General features: G+C 44.4%; 1 protein-coding gene across 1 annotated transcript in view; it reads left to right on the top strand.

Annotated features, from left to right (window-relative positions):
• Window positions 1-7,621: 7,621 nt before the first annotated feature.
• LAPTM4B (lysosomal protein transmembrane 4 beta) overlaps window positions 7,622-17,140 on the top strand; it is a 93,895-nt gene continuing 84,376 nt past the window's right edge. The window contains exon 1 of the mRNA XM_075920334.2: window positions 7,622-7,862. Coding sequence (XP_075776449.1) covers window positions 7,761-7,862 — 102 coding nt within the window. The 5' untranslated portion in view covers window positions 7,622-7,760. The remainder of the gene's footprint in view (window positions 7,863-17,140) is intronic.

The following is a 17,140-nucleotide window of genomic DNA, read 5'->3' as shown; positions in this document are numbered from 1 at the left end:
AGAGTGCAGTTTAGGGTCCGGCTTCCTGAGATACCACTCCCCAGATGGGATCAAACCCCAAAGAATTAGATAAGGGTAAGCCACCTTTAACAATAGTTGTCCCCCCTCCCCCCCAGTAACAGTTATTTACACAAGGTTTGATAGAAAATAAAAATGATTTTATTACATAGAAGCAGGAGGATTTATGTGGCAATAAGAGAGAACAGGCAGAGCAAAATAGGTTCCAAATCAAAAGAAACAAACACTTGGCTAATTCTACACTGAAAGCTCAGTACAAATTTTACTTAAACTCACCCTAAAACCTCTTTTCCAGTTGCTCCTCCAAACTAGGGCTCTCTCCCCACCCTGGGGTCTTTGGCTCCTTCCTGCAGGTACAGCTCAGCCAAAAGACCAAGGCTTCTGCTTTCCTATTTTTGTTAAAGAATTGAGGCCACTCTCTACCAACCACTGCTGAGACTTAAGAACAAAAGAGATGGTTTAACAGTTGGGTAACACCCTCCATGTGTCTCATTCACACATTTGAAACCCACAAAGTATTCTCCACTCCATGGCCAGGTCTAGACTGCACGCCTTTTTTGACATAGGCTTTGTTGACAGATACTGTTGAAAAAGCCTCTGACGAAAAAGAGCATTTAGACTACGATCAGTATTGTTGACAAAGCAAGACACTTCTTCAAAAGTCTAGATGCTCTCTTTTGAAAAGCACATTTTGCATGCAATAGCGCCTTTTTTCGAAAGAATACTTTTGAAAAAAGGCATTATTCCTCTTGAAATGAGGACAAAACTGCCACATTGTGTCGACTTACTGTTGACAGAACACGGCGGTAGTATAGATGCAGGTATAGTTTTGTCAACAAAAGCCAACTTTTGTTGACAAAACCCTGTCTAGACCCACCTTACGCATCTAATTTTACAGACACCAATGATACATATATCAAAGTAAGATAAAGAGAACTAGTGGATTGTGACATGAAGATTGACGAGTTACATGAAATAATTTGTTCAAAGCACCTTTGAGTTACATAAATTCATGTCCATAAGCCCATTTCATAAAGCATGCGGGGATTGGGGGGTCCGTTACAGTGGGTTTCAGAGGAATAACACTCCCACATACCATCATGGCTGCTGCTGGCTGTGGAGTGGTGAAGTGAAACACCAGGGCTTGGGGTGCAGTGTACTTTAACAATCCCAGGGGGTCCCTTATCACTGCTCCTGCTGCACCTTTGGAGGCTGGGATAAGGGATCCCCAGGAGGCTATGGAGAAGTTTTGGAGCTAGCTTCCACTCACACCCCTAATACTACATGTTGATCAGGCACCTCTGTACATCCAGCTACAGGGAGAATAGGGAGGGACCCAGGAACATGGGCAGTGCTTGAGCTGCCCATCTGGGGAGATTAGCCCATGACCCCAACGCTTCTCTCTGAGATCCTACCCCCTTCCTCGCAAGAGCCCAAGTCTGTCCCTCCCCTCCCACACGACAGCTGTGGGTGGAGGGGAGCTGCCAAAGAAGGCAGCAAGACCCCGCAGCTCCCAGCCACTGTAGGTGAATTCCAGGAGGTTTTTGGAAGTCACAGATGATAGAAGTGTAGCTTTAGCAAAAATAATTAAAAATAGCATTTTTTAGAAAACCTTTTTTTTTTCTTTTTTGTAAACACATAATTCATAGCCATGCTATATAGCATAAGGAAATGCAGGATAGCCAGAGACTAACTTGCTTTAAATAGTTTACCCAGTCATAACCATATTTAAGCAGAGTCCTAAAAGAATGTCCTAGTATCACAACATACATGGTCTGAGTCTGCAAGATTTATAGGAGCAGCCACATTCCTTGTACTATCTACACATGCATGTTGGCTGAGACCCAAAAATCATAACTCCAGTTTGAGGGTCTATACTAGCAGTCCTATTGCTGGAGTTGCATACTGGCCTGCTGCTGCTGACTTTAGATGCAGGAACAGGAAGCTACCTAAATAATGGCTCCACCCTATTCTGGACTGCATGCTTTGTGCTTCCTTTTTCTGTGGCTTGGTTTTCTGCCATCCTGACTTTGCATGACTTCTGGCATCTAATTTGTGGCTCGGGCCTCCAGTTTGTCTCCTAACTCTGACCCACTATCCGACTCTGGCTCCTGATCTCTAGTTAGACTCTTGTTCTCAACTGAGTCAGGAATGGGACACCAGAAGGACACTCCTGTCTTGTCAGAGCCAGAGTCTGCAGTTACTACTAGGTCTGGCCACCCACAACCTGGCCATGACAGCTTGTTCGGACCACAGTTACTCTAGGGCACTGAGCGCGATGCGAGAAGGATGCACCCAGCAGCAGTGCAGTTACTAGAAGCATGGCATACTCCTAGATAGCCCTCCCCCTTTAAGTGGACAATCAAACACTGCAGGTCCAAGTTATGCAGCTGATCTCCCACAGACAGCATGTGTAGGAGCTAGGAAGGCAGCCGAACCCGGAGCACAATGTGTTGCTAACACAGCCTGCAATCCCTTGCCCTAGTGATTCAACTTGAAAGTAGGAATAAGGGATCTCCCGGAAAAGGGCTTATTTTCCGGAAAATCGCGTCTACACTGGCGCTTTTCTCCGGCAAAAATCCCGAGCCGGAAAAAAGCGGCAGCCATGTAAATGCAAATGCCGCGGGGGATATTTAAATCCCCCGTGGATTTGCAATTCCGAAGTGTCTCATTAGCATCCCGTTTCCGGAAAGGGATGCCAATGTAGACACAGCCAATCAAACTAAACTAAGTCAAAGATTAAGATGCCTACATGCCTAAGAGATGCCCTATAGAGATGCCTACATGCCTAAGCACCTCTGTGGACCTTACCATCCACACAGATAATCAGTTGTGAGAATGGGGAGAGAGGAGGATGCCTGCATTTTCCCTACCCATTTACCCTGACTGCAGCTTTTGTCCTGCCTGCCAAACCTAAGCAAGCTGATGTGGGTCATCAACAATTCACAACTGAAGAAAAGGAATGGCGCTGTCATTGCCACTTGTGCTTCTGCTGTGGTGAACCTCACTATGTCATCTTGGTTTGCCCAATACAAATGCAGAAGAGTTTGCAAGTACGGTGGGGGGAACTGATATGGGCCTTTGGAGAAGAAAACTTCCCAGCTCCCCGCTCTCTTCAGTTCCAATTGAGGAGGGACACAAATTTTTAAAAAAATTCAGCACAATCTATTCCCCACACTTTTATGACCGCCTTGTTCACTGATGAGAGCAGAAAGTCTGGTTCTCATCAGAATTCTGCTGACAGCATATCCAGGGACCAGGAAGTATTGCATTCAGATCCAAGAAGTAAGGGAGCTATCTGCACCGAATCACTTAGTGGGGAATCCTTGGAACTTCCCACAAGTGCACCAGGGCTACTCAACACATGGCCGGTGGGCCACATGGTTTGGTTTGGGTTTATGAGGGGCTCAAAACATGGCCCGGGGGTGGGAGCCAAAACAAAAAAGTAGTCAATGTAATGGTCTTCAGTTGACATGTGTTTTAGTAGCTAAATTCCTGGACTGTCATTGCTCATTAAAAGTGCTGTCATATGGGTGGAAATTGGGTAAATATTGAATGTTATTAATATCAGCAGAACTGACTTAAATGAGGCCTGTATATTGTGTAGTTTTGCCTTAATCTTTGTATTCATGCCCATCAGTGTGAGAGAAGCTATTTGTAAAGTTAAACTCCAATTGTCCGGCATCCAGTGGTCCGGCACTCCCGATAGTCCGGCACCAACTGGAACCCAGAAGTGCTCCGGCCAGCCGGACAATTGGAGCTGCTCCACGCCCCTTCTCCAAGTCTGCTGCTACCGCTGCTGAAACTGACTAGTGGCAGACTTGGGGAAGAGGTGTAGAGCAGATGGGGTGCTGCCCGGTTGGTCCCGTAGCACTGCCCCTCACCCCCCTGCTCGGCACCTGGCAGCACCCCAGGAGTTTTAGCAGCGGCGGACTTGGGGAAGCCGTGGGGCAGAGCAGCTGGGGTGCTGCTGGGTTGGTCCCGCAGCGCCGCTTAGGTGAGTGGTGTCGCTGCGGGACCAACCCGGCAGCACCCCAGCTGCTCTGCCCCGCTGCTTCCCCAAGTCACCGCTGCCGTTTGCAGCCCCTGCTGGCTTGTCTCCAGCAGCTGCGCGGGCTTCCCCCGCCACCCTCCTGACCCTTCATAGCCCCCCTTCTGGAGTACCTCCAGATACTCCAGCATATGCAATAATCCGGCACCCCCTGAGTCCCAAAGGTGCCGGATTATTGGAAGTTTACTGTATATATTTCCATGTATGGTCCTCAATGGTGGAGTAGCCCTGTTTCTCCACACACAGTGGTGGTTGCTGGCACAGAGCATATTTGATTTAGGTCAGGGTAACAGTAGTAGGGTTAAGAAAGTCAGATTCCTCACACACTTGCCTCCTTGTTCACCTACTACACACACAATGACAGTCAAGAAGGGAAGAAAAGAAGAAAAGACCTCCTGCTTGCCTGAGCGCTTACAACAGTAACCTGCTATCTTGAGTTCCCTTTGGGTATGTCTACACTACCCTCCTAGTTCGAACTAGGAGGGTAATGTATGCATACCGCACTTGCTAATGAAGCCCGGGATTTGAATTTCCCGAGCTTCATTAGCATAAGCGGGGAGCCGCCATTTTTAAATCCCCGCTGCTTCGAACCCCGTGTAGCGCGGCTACATGGGGCTCGAACTAGGTAGTTCGGACTAGGGTGCCTATTCCGAACTACCGGTACACCTCGTTTCACGAGGAGTAACGGTAGTTCGGAATAGGACCCTAGTCCGAACTACCTAGTTCGAGCCCCGTGTAGCCGCGCTACACGGGGTTCGAAGCAGCGGGGATTTAAAAATGGCGGCTCCCCGCTTATGCTAATGAAGCCCGGGAAATTCAAATCCTGGGCTTCATTAGCAAGTGCGGTATGCATACATTACCCCGCTAGTTCAAACTAGCGGGGTAGTGTAGACATACCCTTTCTGTGGTATCTTCCTATCTCGCTTCTGATCATTGAGAGCATGGTGGTATGATTCTCTCCTTATTGTACTGACCCAGTTTTATTTGTATTTTGGGTTTGGCTTCATGCCACTGCTTTTGATTTGTTTTTGTGACAGCTGGATTTTATGTTTTGTTCTCTAGTCTAAGATATTAGGTTTGGTACTGTGTTAAATAAAGCTGGCTGTTGGACCAGCCAGCCCATTGTGTCCTTCATGCTTGACTGATAGTTGGTGATAGAGAAACGGTAAAGGGGGAGAGCCTGAGCTTGGGACCTTCTGTTCCAGATGCTCCAGCCAGACATTGATAAAATCAAGTCCTTGCTTAACCATCTGAATCCACACATCACTCATGTTATCACAGTCCTGAAGAGACTATGACAACACTGTCTCCAGAAAAAATCCTTTGCCAGAAACACTGTGGTCTCCTCTTACTTAGGGACACATCACTTGGGCCTGGAGTATCCATTTCCTTAGACTCTATGGAGGAATAACCAGATGCCAGTGGGCTCATGACCATCCAGACTGTAATTTCATGAAAAGATTTCTTTTCTAAAACAGCTCACTGTATTCCCTGCATAAGTTTACCCTTTGGAGACAAAGTCTCCCAGCTCTATTCTATAAACAAGGCATTCCAGCTTCCCAGTCTCCTGGCCTCAGAAAATATCACCTCCCACAAGGCTCTGTTACTGGCATAAAACCCTATGTTTATTAGAAGTACAGGTGAACCTGTCCTCTCCTACTATCTGCAATTAAACTGCCAAATGGAAAGAATAAGCAAGATTGTTGAACAATACTTATTGACTTTAGTTGAATGGATGGTTGGAACTGGTTCTAAATTAAGGCTGCAATATGAACTTTAACATAGCACTAACTCTGTAAACACTGCCAATCAGCTCTTCACTCTTACCCCAGGGTCTCCCACCTGCTGGTGATCAGCTTTTCAGTGGTGTGGGGGAGGAGTTGAGGGGCAGGAAGAGTTGAAGGTGTCAGAGAAAAGTCAAGACGGAGGCCGGAAACCTGATGAACCGAACTTTAATACACAGGGCTGTGGAGAAATCACAAGGGGATTTCACCAGCACGCACCCAGATGAACTCTTTTATATAGTGCAGTAAACAACCACTACTTGACATGCCCAAACTTGTTGCTGGGCAGGATACAGCAGCTACCATGCTTGGCTGAGAGCCAAACTGTTAGGGCTTGTCTACATTGGCCCCTTTTCCGGAAGGGGCATGGTAATTTTTGAAATAGGAATAAGATCCTCCGGAAAAGGGCGCTTTTTCCGGAGGATCGGGGCCAGTGTAGATGCTCTTTTCCGGCTTTTCTAAAAGCCGGAAAAAAGCGGCGGACATTTTTATTTAAATGCCGCAGGGGATATTTAAATCCCCCGCGGATTTCCCTATTACAATCTCTGAAATTAACATGCCCCTTCCGGAAAAGGGGCCAGTGTAAACGTAGCCTTACAGTTTTATTTCTTTTGCCGCCTAAACATGCTTATTCTGCCACCACTCAGTATTCCCCTTTGACCTTCCCCCACTTATGTTAAGGGCCTGCTTCCACAAAGGTGAGGTATTTTCAGGGAAGGGGACAGAACAGGGCAAAAAGAGGCAAGGACTTGGGGCCTGTTGTAGTGTGGGGGTTGAGCACTCCCAAGGAACCCAGAAAATCCGAACCTTTGAACATTGGCTCCTGAAACAAGACTGATGTTTCCTGTCAAACTTTTGGATGGGAAGACATCTTAATGAAGAATGCTTAATTGAAATATAGAATTCACCTTTAATTTTTCCTTCCCATTATACTTTTTTTTTGTTATAAATAGGATTGTAGATCAAAGCTTTTGGTGGTAATCATTGAGCATGGTGTATGGACCATGCTATCCATAGGAAGGTTGGGGCGGCTGCTGTGGGTCCAAGGAGAGTTCTCAGTGGGTCTAGGGATGGGACTGCTCTGCTAAAAATAAACTGCAAAGTTACCTTCATTTTTTTATGTCCGTGACTGCAGGCAGCGTGTTACTGGCCCATGTCTGAATTAGCCACACACCTCCAGTTCCTGTTCCGAGCAGTGTAAACGCTCGCAGGGATCAGACACTGCTGGGGTGCCCAGTAGGGTTGCCAGGTGTCCAGTTTTGAACCGGACAGTCCAGTATTTGAGCTTTCTGTTCAGGAAACAAATTTAGAAAATATAAAGGAGAAGATACAAATGTCTGGTATTTTGTAAATAAGACCTCATGTCCACTGCGATGTAATGTCAAGTGTGTCCAGTATTTTTGCTGAAACCATCCCGCTACCCTAGAGCCCGGCTGTCCCCGGTGTGTGTTATACACGGGGCTCGCCCCGGCCCCCAAGTCCCAGCTCCGCTTGCTCTCGCAGCCCCCGCAGCTGGACCGGGTCTCTGCCGCTGCACCGCACGAGTGAGCGCTGCTCACTGGCGCCCCCCCGCTGCCACTGAACGCCACGTACCGGCAGAGCCCCGCGCTAATGGCGCTTGGCAGCCGGCACGTGTCGCGCCCGCTTTCCGCACGTGGGCAGCCCCACCCCGCCCGCTGGTGCGCGCGCTCTCTCTTTCTCTCTGTCTCTGTGCTGGGGATTGGTGACGTCATGGAAACTGGGGGTGGGACCCAGCCGATAGCGCGCGCTGCCCACGTGTTCCCCCGCCCGCGCTCTCGGTGCTCAGTCGCCGCAGTGCTCGCGCCGCGGTTCGGCCTTAGTGAGGCACCGGCACGCGCCGCTCCGGCACCCTCGGGCGGCCTGAGGGCGAGCGGAGCCGGGCGGCGATGAGGGCGATGAGCTCCCCGTGGGCTCGGTTCTACTCCAACAGCTGCTGCCTGTGCTGCCATGTGCGCACCGGGACCATCATCCTCGGCGTCTGGTACCTGGTGAGCGAGGCCGGCGGCTAGAGCCGCGCGCCTGAGCCGGGGCTGCAGCCCTGGCCTGGCTGTCTTGGGAAGGGGCCTTGGGAGCTTGCTCTCTTAGCGGGGGGAGGGGCGACGCTCGTAGGCGAAACGGGGTGGGGACCCTGTGGAAATGCGCTGCCTTCCCGTGGGCTTGTCCCAAGAACCCGCAGTGTCACAAGTCGAGCAGCCAAAGCTGCACTTGGCGCGTGTGTTGAATGGGGCGCGTGAAAGGGGCGCCCCTTGTGTATGCGGGGGTGCGGGCTTTCAAGACGCTGACAGTTCTGGCTCCAGCACCTGCAATGCCAGCCCTGGCAGGACTCAAAGCCCAGATCCCAATGCTTGTGTTGCTGTGGGCCACAGGCACATCAGATTTTTGCTATGCAGTAGGTGCTGCTGAATATCTTCTCCATTTAGCCAGGGGATTTTTGGAGGGACAAAAGTGAGCTGGTCCAGGGGTCAGCACTGTTGTGCCAGGATGCAGGAAAGCGTGGGACATTTGGTGCAAAAGCAGTAGCTCCAGTTGAGAGTAGCCCTGTTCAAACATAGAATGTGGGTAGATTTGGGGGTCAGAATTTGCAAAGGTGCAGATTTTCTCTTATAGTTATACTGGAGTTTTGACTAATGTCCAATGAGAGCACGTTGGGAAATGTTAGGCAATGTGGTCATTGTGGTTGCTTGGAAAAGAGGGTTTGTTAAATCCCCCAAGGGCTCTTACTTATTGGCTTTCCATTAGAGGAGAGGTGGGGAACCTTTTTTTGCATCAGGGGCTGCCAACCCACAGAAAAATCAGTTGGGGGCCACACACAAGTTAGAAGCAAAAAAGAAACCCTCACTGACGAGATCCTCAACTAAAAAAGAGAGAGACACTCCTCATGTTCTTCTTATGCCCCTTTGGAGGCCCAGGCTAGTAGATTTTGTATGTGCTCCAGCTATGCTGGGAGATGGGGGGGGGGGGGGGAAGTGGAGCACCAGTGTGGGCTCCCCAATGGTGAAGGGGGAAGCCTTGAGACTTGGGGGCCAGATCCAAGCAAGCCAGGAGCCACCAGATCTTGCCCCTGGATCTTAGGTTCCCCACCACTGCGATAGAGACTTAATGGAAATAGGCAAACCAAAAGCCCTTTGTATTGTTTGAACAGGAAATGTGCATTTGGGCCTGATGCTTTTTTTTCTCTGTTATACTGGTGTACAACAGGAATAACTCCATTGAAGCTAAGGGGTTCCACTGGTGCAGGTGGAAGGGGAAGTGGGTTCAAAGATTTCAGGGCATGCTAATAAAACAGCCCATGAAGTTGTCTCCTGAAATGTCCATATTTCTTTAGAAAGAGCTCTTGAAATTGTGCCAACTACCAACAACCCATTGCTTTGGACAGCTTAACACAAATGTTTCCAGAAAAACACTATCCAAATGGAAAACCTAACTGTCTCAGAGGGGAACAGCAGTCATAGTTTATTTAAGAGATTTCCATTTTATTGAAATGGGAGGTGATTCCATTGACTATCAAAAGAAACTTACAATAATCAAAAACAGCTAACCGTTAAGAGCTTGAAAGCGTTGGGGGTAGCCATGTTAGTCTGTAACTAAAAAAACAGCAAATGGTCCTGCAGCGTCTTAGGGTAGTCTACACTGTACACTTATTTAGAAATAAACTATTCTGGAAGAAATACTCTGAAATAGCTTATTTCAAAATAGCACATCTACACTACAGGGAAGCCTTAAAATTAGTCTGAGTCAGGCAGCCCTAATGTGGACGTTACCTCGATTTAGAGCCCTTGGAGGCGCTGGGGAGTAATTACTTTGAATGGCCCTGGAACACACTGAAATAGTGTTCCTTATGGAATAGGATTGACAGAAATCGAAATAAGCTATCTGTTGTTTTGACTTTATTTCAAAATAACGGAATCGCTCTGTAGAGACTCACATTATTTTGGAATAATGGCCATTATTCCAAAATAACGCTGCTGTAAAGACACAGACTACCCTTAGAGACTACCAAAAATGTAGTCATGAGCTTTCCTGGGCTCAGATGAAGAAGTAGGTTGTGCTCAGAAAGCTTGTGATACTATACGGTGCTGCAGGGCTATTAATGGCTTGTTAGAGGGTTGGATGGGAATAATTGTTTGTTTAAAATTTACATATTCTTCATTGTATGGGTTCTCCTCTTTTGTGTGTATCTTAGATTTTAAACTCTGTGGATTAGGGATTTTCTCTTTGACTCCCATCTTGTTGCTGATTTTTTTTTTTTAAGCAGTGATTTCAATGAGCAATTCTATTTCAAAATGTTGAGAGAGTATCTTTCATTGTGAGCACTGCTGTAAGAGAAATAATAAGAATCCCCAATTGCTTGCCTCAGTCCATGCTTATTTCAAATACTTTCATACTTTGCCTTTTACAATTATTGTCCTGCATCTTTGATTGTTGCTGGTAGCTGGTGTGGAATTCTGATTTCAGCTGCTAATGCTGCTTTTCAGGAGAGTGGCTATTTCTGGAGATAAAGCCTCTGAAGGGTTGTATTATTAGCAACGTAATCCTTATAAGATACAGTAATTCCCTGCAGGCTGCCACTATCTGTAAATCTGCAAGCAGTTGACTTCCTAGACAGACCATAATGAACTTAGAAAGTAGCATTTAGATGCTGCCTAAGTTAGAAAGTTCACAATGTTCAGGTTGTGAAAAAAGTGTGCTTTTAAGCATTATATTTTAAATTGTCATTTTAGGGATTCACTAGTCTAATTTGAGGCAGGGTGAATGGTTGCTTAGCACTAACCTAATGACTAGAATAATAAATAAAAAGTAGGCCTGTTTTCTAATGAAATTATGACAGTTAACCCAATATTTGTATATTTTTAAATAGATTTCCAAAAACAATGTTGACTATAGGGGTAGCAAATGGTAAATTACGCTGTTAGTTGAATCAATGCTTATCTTATTGTTGGTATATATTAAGCATATTCTGGTATTAGGCTGAACATCTTTTTTACATTCATGGTTAGTGTTCATGTGAAAGGCGTGGAAAGTCTTATAATCATTGGTAGTATTGAAGCTCTTTATTTGCCCAATAATTAAGTATTTAGACTTTTGTGTGTCATGTATTTTTTTTTTTAATTTATTCATCAGTGTTTACTAGAAAAGGCTCTTTCATCTTCTACTTTTATAAGCTATTAGCTAGGCAAACTGCACGAGTTCCTTTTCTTGACTATCCTGCCTCCACTCCTTGGGTAGCAATGTAGGGAAATCAGCTACGCAGAGGTCAGTGCTGACATTGCAGGATTTGCAAGTGTGTCGTTATAACAAAGAAATCTGAATCATTACTTCAGACTAAGCAGTTTTATTTCATGCTGTATTCAGTCTTCTCCACATCTTGATACAGAGACCAGAGTTGGAATTGGACTCCAAGGCTATCCATTGTTTTTCAGATACATGGCATTGCATATTAGACCCAGGTTTATTTGCTAGCCTCTGAAATTTCCTTTGGAAACAAGTGGAAATGGCAGGGTTGTAGTTGCTATAGGGCATCTTGCTAAATAAATTCATCAGAGTAATTAAAAGGCTAAGTTGACATCCATTAGAAGTCATAAAACAATCTGGGTCCTTTAAAACTGATGTTACACTAAGTAAATTATGTGTTTAATTATTTATTGCTTTTATGTTAATATAATATAGTTAAACGCAATTATTTGCAGGCATGTACTGTGGTATCTGGGATATTTATAGTACTGAAGGAGAGTTCCTTTTTTATTGCAGCTCCATTGTGGTCATGTCCTAAAAGCATTTGAGCATGTCTTCCAGAAGGCATTGCTTTATTAACTCTGTTTTCAGTGTTCAGGGTTGGATGAAATCTTTTTAACCTGGCTCAAGAAAATCTAGGTGAAGAACATTTTGGCTTTCAAATAATTTTTAAAAGAACATTTTCAATAAGAAATGGGAACTAAATGCAACAGTTAAACTTTCATGTGATTTAAATATAAACATAATCTTGTACATTATCTTAATTAAAATATTTCCATACACTTTCGTTTCTTCTCCACACTGTGTACAACTGTCCTACAACGTGAACTGAAATTATTCAAATTGATATTAGTAATTACATGAAAGGAGAGTAGATTCCCCACACATGCCATATGGTTGTAGATAATTTTGGAAGGCTGTAATTAAATTTGGAAGGCTGTAATTTCAATAGAAATTCTTGATGAATATAGTTAAGAGTTTATGAAGAAATGTACAACTAGCAAATATACAGAAGCAAAATACTAAATAAATCAGGGCTATATTTCTTAAGTAATCCGCTAACCTGGTTGAAAAGACACAGGTATTATCACTCCTGTATAAAAAGCTTTTTGTATTGCAGGATATCAAGCATGACTTTGTAATACATAGTATGGTGCATATATTTTATAAATAAAGGATGGGTAGGTGTTGGCTACCTGACTTTGAGAGAGCTGTATTATTCATGAATAGCAAAGCCATAGGTGAATTCGTCAGATTATCTCAAATAAGCACCAACAATGTCATTTACCACACCAGTATGAACTCTGCCGGACAATATTTTATAAAAAATGGCTGTTACATTATTCATGTAAATGTTATTTTATAACGAGTCTTAAGATGGGATGATTTCAGGGTTCAAAAATTCACATTTAGAAAGGTGATGGAAGTAAGGATACATTTCTTTGGTACATTTTCTTTGCCTACTTGAAGTAGTTCAGCATTTCAGAATACTGGAGGTACTGCTGGCAGAGTTTAGTGAACAGAGTGCTGATGATGTAGTCTAAGTGGCATGATCAGAATACTTTGTTACATCCCTATTGCTAGAATCCCATGATATTCTTTTTAATTTTTTATCTTATTTTGGGGCATTTATTATTTTGTTTTATCCATTAAAATATTTTATTTTTCTTTCTATTACTTTTACAGTAAAATACACCAGATGATTGAACAGTAAAACTCCAGTTGTCTGGCATCCAGTGGTCTGGTACTCCTGCTAGTCCGGCACCACCTGGAACCCGGAAGTGCTCCAGGCTGCCAGACAATTGGAGCTGCTCTGCCCCGGGCTTCCCGGAGTCAGCTGCTGGTCAGTTTCAGCAGCGGCTGACTTGGGGATGCCTAGGGTAGAGCGCCTGGGGCAGAGCAGCTGGGGTGCTGCTGGGTTAGTCCCGCAGCGCCATACCCCCCCATCCTAGACCCCTCATAGCTCCCCCTTCCGATAGTCTGGTATATCTGATAATCCGGCACCCCCTGGGTCCTAAAGGTGCCGGATTATCGGAAGTTTACTGTATATCAGTGAAAAGTGTATAAACTAGGATTGTGAAAGGTTAACCTGTTAACTGGTAAGCATCACCCACAGGGGATCCACTGTGGACAAGGGCTGCTCCAGCGTCTGCCAGCGCCTGGCTCCCACCAGCTGAGCTTGAGCAGTCTGCAGTCCAGATCCTGTTTAGTTGGTTAACCTAACATTTATCCAGTTAACTTAACATTTAACCGATTAACTGGGATTTTACATCTGTAATAAAAACCCAATGTGTCTATCCTACATCATTTTATTAAGTATTATGCATTATTCCACACATTGAGTAGTATGACAGCCCCCACTAAGTCACCCACCCCAGATAAATTTACGAAGTACTGCAGCCCCCAGATAATCCCTACTTCTCCATTTTATGTAGTATTTTATGATTGTTCATTTTATTTTGTTGTTTTGCATTTGTGGGTCTAGATATTACTCTCATATGTGGGAAAGGGCAGTGTCTGTTCATGCTCCCAACATGCACACAACATGGTAGAGTACTTAACACAGTTTCATACAAAGATTAGCAATTAAATGAACATTGCCTTCCCACAATACACTATAATGGACCAGAGAACTATTTGTTACTGTCATGTACCAGAGTCTAAGGGTGCGAAGTGCTGTACAAATGCAGAACAAAAAGACAGTCCTATGTTTCTACAGCCACTGTCTGTTTTTTTTTCTGGTAAAACAATATGCTTTATAGTTAGAAACAAAGTAATGTAAAAGGTAACCTGCATGGAGTGGATTTGTCTAATGTAGTAGGATGAGTATCAAACTCCTAGACTTTAAAACAACTTGTGCAAACAAGGGACTTTAAAATGTGTTTTATTCAAGTAAATGTGTAACTACTGAAAATTTCAGTGGCTACACGTGTGGGGGCAGGTGGCTCTGTGGGAACTGGTACACCTGCAGTGTCTTCTGCCTGCCCCCGCCCCCCCACGCAACACAGAGATGGGGATTCACAGGCGGCTCCGTGGGAACTGGTAAGTGCATGGAGCTGGCTTAAAAGCTTGTATCAGAGATAGCAGCGTGAGGATCGGGGTCTGTGTGTAATTGTGTACATGGTTACACTTTCACATCACTAGTGCAGACATTGTTTTGTAATGAAGTGGGGATGGTTGTTTGGCTGTCTGAGCAGAGAGCACGGGAGTAATGTCCGTTCATAATGTTAGTAACAAGTTCAATTAAGAGGTTTTATTTTTTTGCACTACATGGGGATCTGTAATATCAGATATGAAATATGAGATCAAATATAATGTTCAGTGAACATGTATCTTGTGTGGAAACCAGCTGCAAATATTGTAAATTAAAAATGAAATGGGGACTATGAGAGAACTTCTGGGTAATTATTCCTAATTAAATTTTGACTGTGAGCTGTCAAAGTGTATTGGGACTGAAACAATCCCAATTTGAAATTACAGTATAATGGTATGTTAAAAATAAGAAATTATGCTTGTACTAATCCTAGTTGTCCAGTTAATGTTAACTAATCAGTAATAATATCCTCTTTGCAAAGCTCCACAACAGCAATTATAAATGCAAGCTATCAGTAATCTGACTCTGTTCCTTATATGTTTTTTAAATAAATAAAAGAATCAGGTGTGCTGCCATTCTCTGTAGGATTTTCCATTACCAGTTTGCATAGTGAGGGATGTTTATGTAAGCACAAAGGATTTGATCCTGCACCATTCAAGAAAGCAAGAATCTTTCCATTGTGTTGAATTAGAACAGGATCAACCCATAATAAGAAAATATTAAGCATATGCTTAATTTTAAATTCAGTGGAATTAAGTATGTGCTTTAATCAAGACCTAAACATCTGTACTGAAGCCTACATACCAAAGAAATAAGAGGAATGTATTTCTCTCCACCCCCCACACACCTTTTTGCTATCCTGTATAAACCCCTCTATGTAGCTATAACACTAATGCATTCTGATTCCTGGTTCCCTGTTGACTCCAGCACCAAGCTTTTTTAGTGTTTTTGCTTCATTGTGTTGAAGGGAGCTGTCCAACAATTCAGCATCAGCATTTTGTTTCTGTTGTGGGTTTGGCATTGGCCAGAGGTCCATTCCATGTTTGAACAGGGGATTCTGAGAGGGAAAATGTCAAAGGAGAATGCAATTTTTTAAAAAAGCCCTACAGTTTGGACCTCCCTGGTCTGGTACCTTCAGAACCTGTGTCTGATCCCGGATGAGGGATTTTGCTGGAGCACGGGACCACGGATGGTAATTTGTGGACCCCCTGCTGCCAGCCCCTGTGGCCCTGGCCCAACTGCTGCCCTCCCAGCTGGCTCTGCCCTCGCTGCTCTGTCAGCGCTTGCTGTCCTACTGGGTAGCCCCACTGCCTCTGCACTCCTCGGCTCCTGCTATCACACCCAGATCCTGGTGCTGCACTAGGAACGCCCCCTGCCTCTACTCCCTGGGCTCCCACTACTGTGTCAGACAGCCCCGCTTCCTGTCTGTGAACTGGGTTTCTGCTGCTGTATCGGGCAGCCCCGCTGCCTCTGCGCTGGGCTCCTGCTGCTGAGTGTGGGACTCCCACTGCCTTGCCAGCTTGCTCACCCTCCACTAGAGGGCTCTGGTCCTGTTGGACCATGGATGTTGCTGGACCAGAGAATCCCCATTAGGAGAGTTTCAACCTGTATAGCATTTTGTGAAAAGATAGCTATTAAGTTGCACAAGTACAACATTAAGGAACGTGGCATAAGAACATAGAACAAATATCTGAGTTTGTAGCTTACCATAATTGTACTTGAATCTGTTATTTGCGGGAGAGACTCAATATGAATTTCCAATCTTAGCATTTTGTTTCTTGATTTTTGCAGTTTATCACTGCTCAGAAGCTTGAGGCTGCTCACTCTAGCTCAAGCTTAGTTTTTTCACTGTAAAGCAGAAAGCTATTCTAAGGTTTTACTGGCAATAATATTTTTGTAGATGGAAGGCAAAACAAAGTACTTTTCACAGAGGAACATTGTGCCATTGATTTTTAAGTGGATCACTCTCCGTTGAAGTTAGTGGGTTATATTTATCTTGGACATCAAAGCCAAGATTAGATGCAAAATACTTTCTTTTGGAGTGTGTTCTCACTATATTTCTTGTAGTTTTTCAAGTCCAGTGAGAAAATAGTATGAGTAATCCCTGCACAGAGATACATATTTTAAAAGTACTATTGTTCTCATCTCTCAAGAATTTGGTGGTGCTTCAGTAATAATAATATAGATTAAATATTGATCACCGAAACAAACTGAATATACCCTGGTCTGGGGAACCTTTCAAGCAGCTATGGCCCTGTAAGTCTTACATAGTTGATTTTTACTGATGAGTAGTTCTTTTAACTTTAATGGAACTACTCACACCAGTGAAGGGTTGGTAGGATGAAAGAGACTTTTGAGAAACAGGAGATTCCAAAATGAAAATGTCAATTTTTCTTGAATGACTGTCTGTATTAACTCTCCAACAAAGTCCCCATTTTTATAATGTAAAAATTATCACAGTAAAGTCTATTGTGCTGTACTGTATTAGAAAATGGGGAACAGCAGCAGCCAGTGCTAGTTCATGAGTTCCACGTGTATAGTGAGTACATGATGATGGTGTAATGTGTTTTAGTTAGAAATTATGGGATTTCCTTATTTTATAAATCCAAGAAAATGGATTCTAGAAGGGCTTTGCTCAGCTTTTATAAATTTATTTTGATAACTATTGTGTGGTGATGAAGGGCTGGATTCCCTCCTTGTGTAATCAGGGAGTAAAGGGGAGGAAGTCTCAGTAAAGGTTGCCCATGGAGTTTCTTCTCATTGTGTTTTTGAGGGTTCTTTGCCCTTGCTGAATGAACTGTCTGTATGATCCTCTGGGATTTGCAAGACACAAAGGCAATCCCTATGAATGCTCTGCGAGCTGTGGAGATCCCAGTACCTCCCCCCACTTCTTGGTAGTGTGGTAACAAAGGAGACTAGTCATTAGCCATTCCCCTCCCC

The sequence above is a fragment of the Pelodiscus sinensis genome, chromosome 2 (genome assembly GCF_052426305.1).
Source record: "Pelodiscus sinensis isolate ZL-2025 chromosome 2, ASM5242630v1, whole genome shotgun sequence".
In the NCBI taxonomy this organism is placed as follows: domain Eukaryota; kingdom Metazoa; phylum Chordata; order Testudines; family Trionychidae; genus Pelodiscus; species Pelodiscus sinensis.
The sequence above is the reverse complement of the archived record's forward strand: the minus strand, read 5'-3'. Positions and strand labels throughout refer to the sequence as shown.